Genomic DNA, 12,808 nt, shown 5'->3' on the forward strand with positions numbered 1-12,808 from the left:
CCAAGCTTTTTACTATTCTGTGAAAACCTTTTTTGTTGCATGCTAACCAGTCAGCGGAAAGACTATACATGATTACAATCAAGCTGTCTACAGTGTACAGATGCAGAATAAAGGGAATAACATCTCCTGTGAATATGTGCAAAAGATGCAAAAGTGGGCATGTTTTCTTCATAGGATATATCCAAGTTTTAAACCTTACTGTAACATTAAGAATCCTGACTAGCAAAATCCCAACTTGTGTTAGTCACAGTGATACAGTGTGGAAACAGGCCCTTCGACCCAACTCACCCACACCAGCCAACATGTCCCAGCTACACTAGTCCCACCTGCCTGCGCTTGGTCCATATCCCTCCAAACCTGTCCTATCCATGTGCCTGTCTAACTTTTTTTTAAACCTTGGGATAGTCCCAGCCTCAACTACCACCTCTGGCAGCTTGTACCATACATCCTTCACCCTTTGTATGAAAATGTTACCCCTCAGATTTCTATTAAATCTTTTCCCCTTCACCTTAAACAAGTGTCATCTGGTCCTCAATTCACCTACTCTGGGCAAGAGACTCTGTGCATCTACCCGATCTATTCCTCTCATGATTTTGTATACCTCTATAAGATCACCCCTCATCCTCCTGCGCTCCAAGGAATAGAGACCCAGCCTACTCAACCTCTCCCTATAGCTCCCACCCTCCAGTCCTGGCAACATCCTTGTAAATCTTTTTTTAACCCTTTCAAGCTTGACAATATTTTTCCTATAACATGGTGCCCAGAACTGAACACAATATTCTAAATGCGGTCTCACCATTGTCTTATACAACTGCAACATGACCTCCCAACTTCGATACTCAATACTCTGACTGATGAAGGCCAATGTTCCAAAAGCCTATTTGACCACCTAATCTACCTGTGATGCGACCTTCAAGGAACCATGCACCTGTACTCCTAGATCCCTGTGCTCTACAACACTCCCCAGAGGCCTCCCATTCAATGTGTAGGCCCTGCCCTTGTTAGACATCCCAAATTGCAACACCTCACAATTATCTATATTAAATTCCATCAACCATTCCTCAACCCACCTGGCCAATCAATCCAAATCCTGCTGCAATCTTTCACAAGCACCTTCCTTATCTGCAAAACCACCCATGTTTGGTTTTGCTGGTTTGCATTGAGTCAGCCGATGTCAGCCTGGCCATGTAATTATGCTGCAGGTATCGTCAGCGCCTCTAAGTCTGGGAGGACTAATGCTAATTTAACGGAAGCCAAAGATACAAAAAACTGATACACACGAACACAGCCCTTAACAGGGCTGCCACTTCCACTGACAGCAAATTTACCTCTTTTACCTGTTCGACAGTTGTGAAACTCCAGCGCTGTTCTGATGCGGAAAGCTTTTAGACACGTGGAACACTGGAACATGTAGCTGTCATCCACCTAGGGAGCAACAACAATTACAGCTTAATAACTGGTGTCATACATAATTGGGTGCAAAATGGGCAAGATTCACCTTACAAAGTAACACATGGTAAACACAGCTGGTAAAAGCCACAGTTTAATAATTGGTGTAATAATTGTCCATAAGTTCGAGGAGCAGAATTAGGCCATTTGGCCCATCAAGTCTACCCCGCCATTCAATCATGGCTGATCTATCTTTCCCTCTTAACTTCATTCTCCTGCCTCCTCCCATAATCCCTGACACCCGTACTAATCAAGAATCTATCTACCTCTGCCGTACAAATATCCATTGACTTGGCCACCACAGCCTTCTGTGGCGATGAATTCCACAGATTCACCACCCTCTGACTCAAGAAACTCCTCCTCTTCTCCTTCCTAAAGGAACATCCTTTGATTCTGAGGCTATGGCCTCTGGTCCTAGACTCGCCCTCTAGTTATTTGCTGAAGGACTCCCGATTATCATATTGGAAGAGGACCTTACCGGCCATTGTCCCGGCACTGGTGTAGGAAACGGGGTGTTGATCATGGAATGGTGGAGAATGCAGTTGACAGCGTGGGTGATGAATAGATGTGAAAAATTGTCCACAAGAAGCAGGACAAATCCAATCTCACTAATAATCACCCATTCATTCACTCTACTCATAATTGTAAGCCAAGTTATAGAAAATGTTAACAGTGCTGTCAAGTAGCACGTGTTCATCAGTTATTTGTAGCAAGGTTTGCTCACTTTAATTTCAATAAATCATAAATATAATTATATATATATTGTAATTATAATTGTCAATAAAAAGTACAATCAGTGACAGTGTTATCACCTCATTTCTGCTGTGCTTATAAGAGACGTGTTGTTTCAGACTCTCCTTCCGGCTGAATTGTTTCTCACACTCATCGCATTTGTAAAGTTTATCACCTGAAGATAAAAGATAAATAAATAAACCCTTAAAACTGATAAAGAGTGATCTTATAAAGAATAATCCAGCTTAGGTCAGTAAGCAGTGAGAGTGCAAAGTTAATGGGTTCCTATGATTAATTTTATTATAATCATAATCATACTTTATTAGCCAAGTATGTTTTGCAACATACGAGGAATTTGATTCGCCAGACAGTCATACCATTAAAAAGCAACAGAACACACAAAATACATTTTAACATGAACATCCACCACAGTGACTCCTCCACATTCCTCACTGTGATAGAAGGCGAAAAAAAGTTCAATCTCTTCCCTGCTTTGTTCTCCCGCAGTCGGGGGCCTCGAGCCTTCCGTTTATGGGGCGATCTTGGCTCCCGTAGCCGGCTGTCAGGCCCTCCGCATCGGGGCAATCAAGCTCCTGCATCGGGGGGATGTCAGCTCCCCGCGTCGGGCGATCTGACCCCGGGTCGGGGCTGGTCGAAACCTTCTGCAACTTTGGAGCTTCCCGACATGGTTCTCTACCCGAGACCGTGAGCTCCTTGATGGTGAAATCCGCAGGCCGCGGTTGGAGCAATCCCAGGCAAGGGATCAGCTCCCATGGTAAGTCCACGTCCCCGCAGTGGGGCTCAAAGTCAGTCCCGAGCAAGACCTCCAGCTCCATGGTGTTAGGTCACAGAGCGACCAGTGATACGATCCGGAAAATAATCGCATCTCTGGCAAGGTAATAGATTGAAAAAAAGTTTCCCCGCGACCCCCTCCCGCACATAAAACAGAATCAGAGAACATTAACACAAACGCACTTAAAAATAACAAAAAAACACAGAAAGACAGCCTGTTGGCGAGGCTGCCATGCATCGCCCCCCTGTTGGTATTTTGTTCAGTATTCATATGGAGATCAATAATCTGTGACGGCACACTGTGTGGTTTGATCATTTCCCATTTGTTGGATGGTAGACCACAATGCTCACAGTAATACTTTACTTCCCTTCAATTTCCCATTAATGGATTAATAAATAAAAGTGATCCCAATGGGAATTTTTACCAGATAAAGAGGTACAATAAAAGGTAATTGTACACATTCACTTAACACTTGATTCACTTAAATATAATCTTAAAATAATAGCACCATTGGTAAATTGTTGCATCTTTAACCCTAATTATGTCTTGACCATAACAAGGGTGGTGGAAGTTTATGTTGTCATACAATATGTGCCATAGGTAAATGACCTTAGAGATTCAGCGTAGAAACAGGCCCTTCGGCCCACCGAGTCCACCCCGACTAGCAATCACCTCGTACACAAAAACTATCCTACACACCAAGGAAAGATTACGGAAGCCTATTAACCTACAACCCTGCACGTCTTTGGAACGTGGGAGGATATCGGGGAACCCGGATAAAACCTACGCAGGTCACGGGGTGAACGTACAAACTCTGTGGAGACTGCACCCACAGTCAGGATCGAGCCTGTGTTGTCTGGCGCTGTAAAGCAGCAACTGAAATGGTACTTCAGAGCACATGGTGTCTGGCTCTGTATTTATTCCACAATATTGGTGTCATGGCAGCGCAGCAGTAGAGTTGTACGTTTTCCCCGTGACCTGCGTGAGTTTTCTCCCACACCCCAAAGACGTACAGTTTTGTAGCTTAATTGCCTTGGTAAAATTGTAAATTGTCCCAAGTGTGTGTAGGATAGTGTTAGTGCGCGGTGATTGCTGGTCTGTGTGGGCTCGGTGGGCTGAAAGGCTTATTTCCGCAATGTATCTCTAAATAAAAGTAAAAATCTAAATAAAGTCTCTAACTAAACTATTGATAATATGGGACTGATTCATGGGTCGTTCCATTCTATCAGATCCAGGGACAGTGCAATAGGAAGATTTTCAGGGAAATCGTCTAATGATACTGCAGTCTGAATGTATTTATTGAGTCATTTCAGAGGTTTTACTCTATTGTTCTACACTGCTCGTGACCTGAGAGCAAATGATGTTCAAGAGTGAAAAGCTTCCATTTGCCAGAACCAGATTAACAGGTTGGAAAGTAACAGTAGGGGGTTTGTGGTGATGGGAGGGAATGAATGGGCATGTAGACAAGAAGCTCTCCCAACTGCTTAAGCTGAGGAAATAAACAAAGTGAAGGCAGCCAGAGTTGTCATTGATGACAGCTCTCCAATGATTAGTGCCGAAAGGTTTACTTCAAAACCCACCAGTTCCTCCTCCTTCAATGAAATGGTTTCTTAGGAACAAGTGCATAAACTCAGGGTACCAAGCACTTTAGCATCACAGGGCACTGTGGTGCAGCAGTACAGTTGCTGCCTTACAGCGCCAGAGACTCAGGTTCGATCCTGACTACTGGCGCTGTTTGTACGGAGTTTGTACCTTCTCCCCGTGACCTGCGTGGGTTTTCTCCGGGTTCTCCGGGTTTCCTCCCGCACTCCAAAGACGTACAGGTTTGTAGGTTAGTTGGTAATTGTAAAATGCTCCTCGTGTGTATAAGATAGCGTTAGTGAGCGGGGATCGCTGGTTGGCGCAGACTTTGTGGGTCGTACGGCCTGTTTCCGCGCTGTATCTCTTAACTAAACTCTAAACCAAACCTCAGTGAGGGAACCTATTGAACAAGATGGGCAAAGTTGGTAGAAGTATTTTAATTTATATAAAATGTGCGGAACAAGAAATGCGGTTATTTATTTCTGTATAAGCATTTCCAGGTCGGGCCCAACAGGTTTAGGCACTTAGTAAAAAATATATATATCATGCAGTTAACAAGTTACTGCTTTAAGAAAGGCCCTTAGGGTCTGAATAAGTAATAGGCCTGATGTTAGAATATTGTTGTTACCATGGGAACGGATGTGTCTCTTCAGGTTGCTGCTGTTGTTGAAGTATTTGTTACAGAGGTAGCACTGGTAGACTCGTAGGTCACCTGAACGTCGTACTATCTTTCTGTGCGTATCCGGCCTGTGGGAGAAGAACAAACCATAAGCAAATGACACTGCTAATAAAAACGTGTACACAGTCGCAGGATGGATGTGGATTTTTGCACTAAGACCGTGCTATTTTTGCAGCGTCTTTTTTTCCCTCCCCCAATGTCTTGCATAATTTCTATATAAATGATATGTTTGTTAAATATACTTTGTTTTTGTGTCGACTCTGTGCCTGTGATGCTGCTGCAAGCAAGATTTTATTGTGCCTGTACCTCACTATACGTGCATATGACGATCGGCGTGAACTTGGTGGGCCGAAGGGCCCATCTCCATGCCATATCTTTAAATTAAACTAACTGCCCATCAATAAAAAAATATTAAGTTAGTTTAGACTTTAGAAATATTGCATGGAAACAGGCCGTTCGGCCCACCAAGACGGTGCTGACCAGAGATCCCCAGTACACTTCTTCTTCTTTTCGTGTCTTTGAAGCTGGTTGGTTATATGACAGTTTCCCATTCCTTTACACAGTCCTTTGCGTTTTTATTGAACACTGCAAGATCCTTTGGGCTGCACTGGTTGGGTAGTAGGGGGCAGACAAGGCAGTGCTGCATTGTATGGTCCTCTTCTCCACATTCACAGGTGGTTTGGCCAGTTTCATAGCCCCATCTGGCCATGGCAGCTTTTGATCGCCCTGTTCCTGTTCTCAGGCGGTTGAGCGTCTTCCACTGGACCCATGGTGCTTCTGAGCCCGGAGGGAGGGCTTCAGAAGGAGGGATACCCATGTCAGTAGGAGGGGGGTCGTCCTCAAGCCTTTTTGTCCATAGTTGGAGTCTGGTTTCTTCCCGTGATGCTATTAGGGGCTGGACATGGCTGAGAAAGCTTCTCCTGGACTTCAGCCGTTGGGCCGGGGGTACACGTCCGTAGAGGAGGTGGCGTTCATCACTGGTGGCCTTGGTCATCTCTACTCGGCTGGCGACTTCCCGTCTCACATCAGCAGGGGCAATGCCAGCGAGGAGGTGCAGGTTGTTTATGTTGGTGGGCTTCAAGCAGCCAGTGATTGAGCGGCAGGTGTTATTCAACGCTGGGTCTAGTTTCTTGGCATGGGATGATCTCTCCCAAACAGGACACGCATACTCCGCAGAGGTGTAGCACAGGGCCAGAGCAGTAGATCTTAATCTGTGTGCTGTGGCTCCCCATTTGGAGTTGGTCAGCTTCCGGAGGATGTTATTTCGGGAGTTAACTTTCAATTTGGTGTTTTTGACGTGTTCCTTATAGTAGAGAGTGCGATCCAGTGTTACACCGAGGTAGGCAGGGTTGGTGCAGTGCCCAAGAGGTTTTCCAGACCATGTGATGTTAAGGGGTCTGTTTGCTTCCCGGTTCCTGAGATGGAACGAGCACACTACACTAACACTATCCTACATACTGGTACAATTTACAATTCTACTGAAGCTAATTAACCTACAAACGTGTATGTGTTTGGAGTGTGGGGGGAAACTGGAGCACCGGGAGAAAACATACAAAGTCCATACAGGATCGAACCCGGGTCTTTGCCACTGTAAGGCAGCAGCTCTACCGCTGCGCACTGTGCCTCCCTTCTATCCACCACACTGTCAATTGTGAAAGAGAGAATGATATTAACATCAGCCTTTACTGTTGAACTTCCCTCAATAGTAGCCTTTCCCCAATTTCAGAGCTGGGCTTCTTTGTCCTGGATGCCACCCCACCTGCACCGTGTCCCCCACCAGAGCCGCAGTGCCAGTCTGGCGTAAATTCTCTTGTTCTCCTTTCCTCCAGAAACGCCTTTAATACATTAAGGCAACCTCATTGCATCTACGCTGAAATGACAATTTCAGTGGGCTTGCAAGCTGCTGAAAGCTGCAGTACCAAAGGGTTGCATGAGCTAAAACATATTTAACAAATACACATTTATATCCTTGAGACTTGCCTCAAATTTGGGCGCACATGACGGCCATTTCGCAACATCTTCCCTGAATTTAACAAATCGCCCATTCTTCCTTCACGCACAGGTGCTTCCAAAGGCGCCGATGTTGAAGAGGTTTTCACAATACTCTCGGACACTGCAAGGAAACGCAGGAATTACAAAAGAAGGGGTGCAATCGATTTCACCGGAAGGTAAATGCATCTTGATATTCTTGCAAAATAATTACATTTTCAGACAACAGTTGACAAGATTATTATTGGATGAGGTCAGTAACAGATTTTAATCGAAGATAGTACAATGATTGACCCACACCTGCTCTTACGCTCGAGTCCCACAATAAACAGGACAACACAAAGTACTGGAGTAACTCAGCGGGTCAGGCAGCATCTTTGGAGAACATGGATAGGAGGTGTTTACGGGTGCGAAATTACTTATCCATCTTCTCCAGAGATGCTGGCCACCTTTTGTAAACCAGCATCTGTGGTCCTTATTTCTAGGGTAAAGGAGAATGCTTAGAATCAATTCATTGATTAGTGAGTACAAGAAAGTATCAGAAGATAATTTGGGTGGGTAACGTCACCTATCCATGTTCTCCAGAGATGCTGCCTGACTCACTAAGTCACTCAAGCATTTTGTGCCTATCCTGACTGCAACTTGACTTTACTTTGTCGCACTTTGTCAATTAACCCAACCGTATCCCCAGCAGTCCACCCTCCCTTTGGCCAGTTTTAATTCACTCTATGAGGGGTCGGATCTGGTATGAGGTCTCCACTTATTAAAGTCATTTTCCGAGCCCCCCCAAAAGTACGTTTTAAAACAAAAAAAGTCACGTCTTTTGCAATAACGAACTGCAAAATGCCCACGGCTCACACTTCCTTCCCACCGTACCAAACACAGAGGTGGTCCAAACCTGCGTTCTGATTGCAGTCCGGCCGCAACTGTTCAGGGTCATCCCGCCGTAACTTTGGCTTCCGAGGCCGCCTGGCTCTGGACTTGTGCTCCGGATTGGCGGCTACCTCAACCACGGCTGGGGGGTCGCTGAGGAGAGTTTCCGCGGCTCGATCGGGAACCGGATCTTTCACTGGAGGAGGCACTCCATGAACTTGCTCCAAGTGATTCATCAGATGGTCTGCAGTTGTCAAGATTGTATTTTAAAACCAAAGCGTTTAAACAGTGAGCAATGGTACCGGAGTCAGGGTAGTGCTGAGGTTATCAGGCAAACTGAACCATCCCACCACAATCTTGAACTACTATCTTACTTCTTTGGTGACCCTCGGACTATCCTTGTTCGGGCTTTACTGGTTTTACCTTGCACTAAACATTATTCCCTCATCATGTATCTATACACTGTAAATGGATCGATTGTAATCATGTATTGTCTTTCTGGTGACTAGTTAGCACAGAACAAAAGCTTTTCACTGTACCTCGGTACATGTGACAATAAACTAAACAAGACACAGAAGCTGTACTGTGAAGGTGCAAGAGGGTCATCAGTATCAGTTACAGTTAGTCGCTTCCCTGACTCAGTTCACATTCACAACAGTATAAATTCTAACAAGTCTTCCACACCCTTTTTAAGGTCTTCACATTCCTCATTAAATGCGACAATCAGAATTAAATTACACCACTTGCACGTTTAATGAAGGTTTAGCATAACTTCCTTAGATTTCCATGCCATACCTCTTTTAGCAAAATCAAAAATGTGATATCCTTTTCTGAATATTATAAGACATAGGAGCAGAATTAGGCCATTCGGCCCATTGTGTCTGCTCCACCGTTTAATCATGGTTGATCCATTTGGCCCCCTTAACCCCATTCTGCCTTTTTCCTGTAACCTATGACGCTCTAACTAATCAAGAAAAGAACTATCAATCTCCGCTTTAAAACTACCCAATGACTTGGCCTCCCTAGCTGTCTGTGACAATGAATTTCAGATTCACAACCCTCTTGCTAAAGAAGTTCCTCCTCACCTCAATTTTAAAGGCACGTCTTTTTATTCTGAGGTTGTGCTCTCTGATTATACACTGTCCTACTACTGGAAACTTCTTCTCCACATCCACTGTATATAGGCCATTCATCATTTGGTAGATTTCAATACGACCCCCCCTCATCCCTCTAAACTCCAGCAAGTACAGGCCCAGAGCCTCATCAATTTGTCTTTAAAAAGAGCTTTTCACTCGATCTCAGTACAAGTGGCAACAAACCAAGTACCACAGCCCACAATGGATCATTGTGGGCTCCACATTTCCTTGGTCATCGGCGCCGGCTCTGATTTGTTCTGAACCTTTTCACACCTCTGGTTTTCTTTCCCCCTGACTCTCAATCTGAAGAAGGGTCTCAACCTGAAACAGCAACTATTCAAATTCTCCAGAGATGCTGCCTGACCAGCTAAGTTGCCCCAGCATTGTGCGTCTATCTTAAACTACATCTAAACATGAAGCCTTGCGTGTAATCTGGCAAAGACAATAAACAGAGAATAAGAGAGGGTGGGTTTCTTAAATGTGTATATTTTAATGCTAGGAGCATTGTAAGAAAGGTGGATGAACTTAGAGCCTGGATTGACACCTGGAAGTATGATGTTGTGGCGTTCAGTGAAACATGGTTGCAGGAGGGCTGTGATTGGAAACTAAATATTCCAGGATTTCGTTGCTTCAGGTGTGATAGAATTGGAGGGGCAAGAGGTGGAGGTGTTGCATTGCTTATCAGGGAAGATATTACAGCAGTGCTTTGGCAGGATATATTAGAGGGCTCGTCTAGGGAGGCTATTTGGGTGGAACTGAGAAATGGGAAAGGGATAGCAACACTTATAGGGGTGTATTATAGACCGCCAAATGGGGAGCGAGAATTGGAAGAGCAAATCTGTAAGGAGATTGCAGATATTAGTAGTAAGCACAAGGTAGTGATTGTGGGAGATTTCAATTTTCCACACATAGACTGGGAAACACATTCTGTAAATGGGCTGGATGGGTTGGAGTTTGTAAAATGTGTGCAGGATAGTTTTTTGCAGCAATACATAGAAGTACCTACTAGAGAAGGGGCGGTGCTGGACCTCCTGTTAGGAAATGAGACGGGTCAGGTGGCAGAGGTATGCGTTGGGGAACAGTTCGGGACCAGTGATCACAATACCATTAGTTTCAATATAATTATGGAGAGGGTCAGAACTGGACCTAGGGTTGAGATTTTTGATTGGAGAAAGGCTAACTTTGAGGAGATGCGAAAGGATTTAAAAGGAGTAAATTGGGACATTTTGTTTTATGGGAAAGATGTGGAAGAGAAATGGAGTACATTTAAAGGTGAAATTTTAAGAGTACAGAATCTTTATGTCCCTGTTCGGTTGAAAGGAAATAGTAAAAATTGGAAAGAGCCATGGTTTACAAGGGAAATTGGACACTTGGTTCGGAAAAAGAGAGAGATCTACAATAATTATAGGCAGCATGGAGTGAATGAGGTGCTTGAGGAGTATAAAGAATGTAAAAAGAATCTTAAGAAAGGAATTAGAAAAGCTAAAAGAAGATATGAGGTTGCTTTGGCAAGTAAGGTGAAAGTAAATCCAAAGGGTTTCTACAGCTATATTAATAGCAAAAGGATAACGAGGGATAAAATTGGTCCATTAGAGAGTCAGAGTGGACAGCTATCTGCAGAGCCAAAAGAGATGGGGGAGATATTGAACAATTTCTTTTCTTCGGTATTCACCAAGGAGAAAGATATTGAATTATGTGAGGTAAGGGAAACAAGTAGAGTAGCTATGGAAACTATGAGATTCAAAGAAGAGGAAGTACTGACACTTTTGCGAAATATAAAAGTGGCATTAAGTCTCCAGGCCCGGACAGGATATTCCCTAGGACATTGAGGGAAGTTAGTGTAGAAATAGCAGGGGCTATGACAGAAATATTTCAAATGTCATTAGAAACGGGAATAGTGCCGGAGGATTGGCGTACTGCGCATGTTGTTCCATTGTTTAAAAAGGGGTCTAAGAGTAAACCTAGCAATTATAGACCTGGTAGTTTGACGTCAGTGGTGGGCAAATTAATGGAAAGGATACTTAGAGATAATATATATAAGCATCTGGATAAACAGGGTCTGATTAGGAACAGTCAACATGGATTTGTGCCTGGAAGGTCGTGTTTGACTAATCTTCTTGAATTTGTTGAAGAGGTTACTCGGGAAATTGATGAGGGTAAAGCAGTGGATGTTGTATATATGGACTTCAGTAAGGCCTTTGACAAGGTTCCTCACGGAAGGTTGGTTAAGAAGGTTCAATTGTTGGGTATTAATGGTGGAGTAGCAAGATGGATTCAACAGTGGCTGAATGGGAGATGCCAGAGAGTAATGGTGGATGGTTGTTTGTCAGGTTGGAAGCCAGTGACTAGTGGGGTGCCACAGGGATCTGTGTTGGGTCCACTGTTGTTTGTCATGTACATCAATGATCTGGATGATGGTGTGGTAAATTGGATTAGTAAGTATGCCGATGATACTAAGATAGGAGGGGTTGTGGATAATGAAATAGATTTTCAAAGTCTACAGAGAGATTTATGCCAGTTGGAAGAGTGGGCTGAAAGATGGCAGATGGAGTTTAATTCTGATAAGTGTGAGGTGCTACATCTTGGCAGGACAAATCAAAGTACATGGTAAATGGTAGGGAATTGAAGAATGCAGGTGAACAGAGGGATCTGGGAACAACTGTGCACAGTTCCCTGAAAGTGGAATCTCATGTAGATAGAGTGGTAAAGAAAGCTTTTGGTGTGCTGGCCTTTATAAATCAGAGCATTGAGTATAGAAGTTGGGATGTAATGTTAAAATTGTACAAGGCATTGGTGAGGCCAATTCTGGAGTATGGTGTACAATTTTGGTCGCCTAATTATAGGAAGGACGTCAACAAAATAGAGAGAGTACAGAGGAGATTTACTAGAATGTTGCCTGGGTTTCAGCAACTAAGTTACAGAGAAAGGTTGAACAAGTTAGGGCTTTATTCTTTGGAGCGCAGAAGGTTAAGGGGGGACTTGATAGAGGTCTTTAAAATGATGCGAGGGATAGACAGAGTTGACGTGGATAAGCTTTTCCCACTGAGAGTAGGGAAGATTCAAACAAGGGGACATGACTTGAGAATTAAGGGACTGAAGTTTAGGGGTAACATGAGGGGGAACTTCTTTACTCAGAGAGTGGTGGCTGTGTGGAATGAGCTTCCAGTGAAGGTGGTGGAGGCAGGTTCGTTTTTATCATTTAAAAATAAATTGGATAGTTATATGGACGGAAAAGGAATGGAGGGTTATGGTCTGAGCGCAGGTATATGGGACTAGGGGAGAATACGTGTTCGGCACGGACTAGAAGGGTCGAGATGGCCTGTTTCCGTGCTGTAATTGTTATATGGTTATAAAGAGAAGTGCAGGTCACCGATCCAAATTCAACACAGGTTTGGCACAAATTCTGGACCTTTCATTTCTATCCCTCCCTATAGACTTCATGTGCTCTCTGATTATAGACTCTCCTACTACTGGAAACATCCTCTCTACATCCACTCCATGTAGGCCATTCATTATTCGCTAGAAAAGGTAGGAAACCAAGGACATGGTTTATGGGTTTTTATTGAACCCAATCAA

At 44.0% G+C, this 12,808-nt stretch overlaps 1 protein-coding gene across 6 annotated transcripts in view; it reads right to left on the reverse strand.

The window, feature by feature from the left end:
* Positions 1-12,808, reverse strand: part of prdm15 (PR/SET domain 15) — a 53,617-nt gene that overhangs the window by 23,738 nt on the left and 17,071 nt on the right. For 5 of the 6 annotated variants that reach the window (XM_033032528.1, XM_033032526.1, XM_033032527.1 and 2 more), the window contains 5 exons: positions 8,122-8,340; positions 7,215-7,347; positions 5,184-5,302; positions 2,262-2,356; positions 1,329-1,425 (listed from right to left, as the gene is read on the reverse strand). In XM_033032528.1, coding sequence (XP_032888419.1) covers positions 1,329-1,425; positions 2,262-2,356; positions 5,184-5,302; positions 7,215-7,347; positions 8,122-8,340 — 663 coding nt within the window. The remainder of the gene's footprint in view (positions 1-1,328; positions 1,426-2,261; positions 2,357-5,183; positions 5,303-7,214; positions 7,348-8,121; positions 8,341-12,808) is intronic. The other variant, XM_033032529.1, reaches the window with a different exon arrangement.

This window comes from Amblyraja radiata, chromosome 14 (assembly GCF_010909765.2).
Source record: "Amblyraja radiata isolate CabotCenter1 chromosome 14, sAmbRad1.1.pri, whole genome shotgun sequence".
NCBI lineage: Eukaryota > Metazoa > Chordata > Chondrichthyes > Rajiformes > Rajidae > Amblyraja > Amblyraja radiata.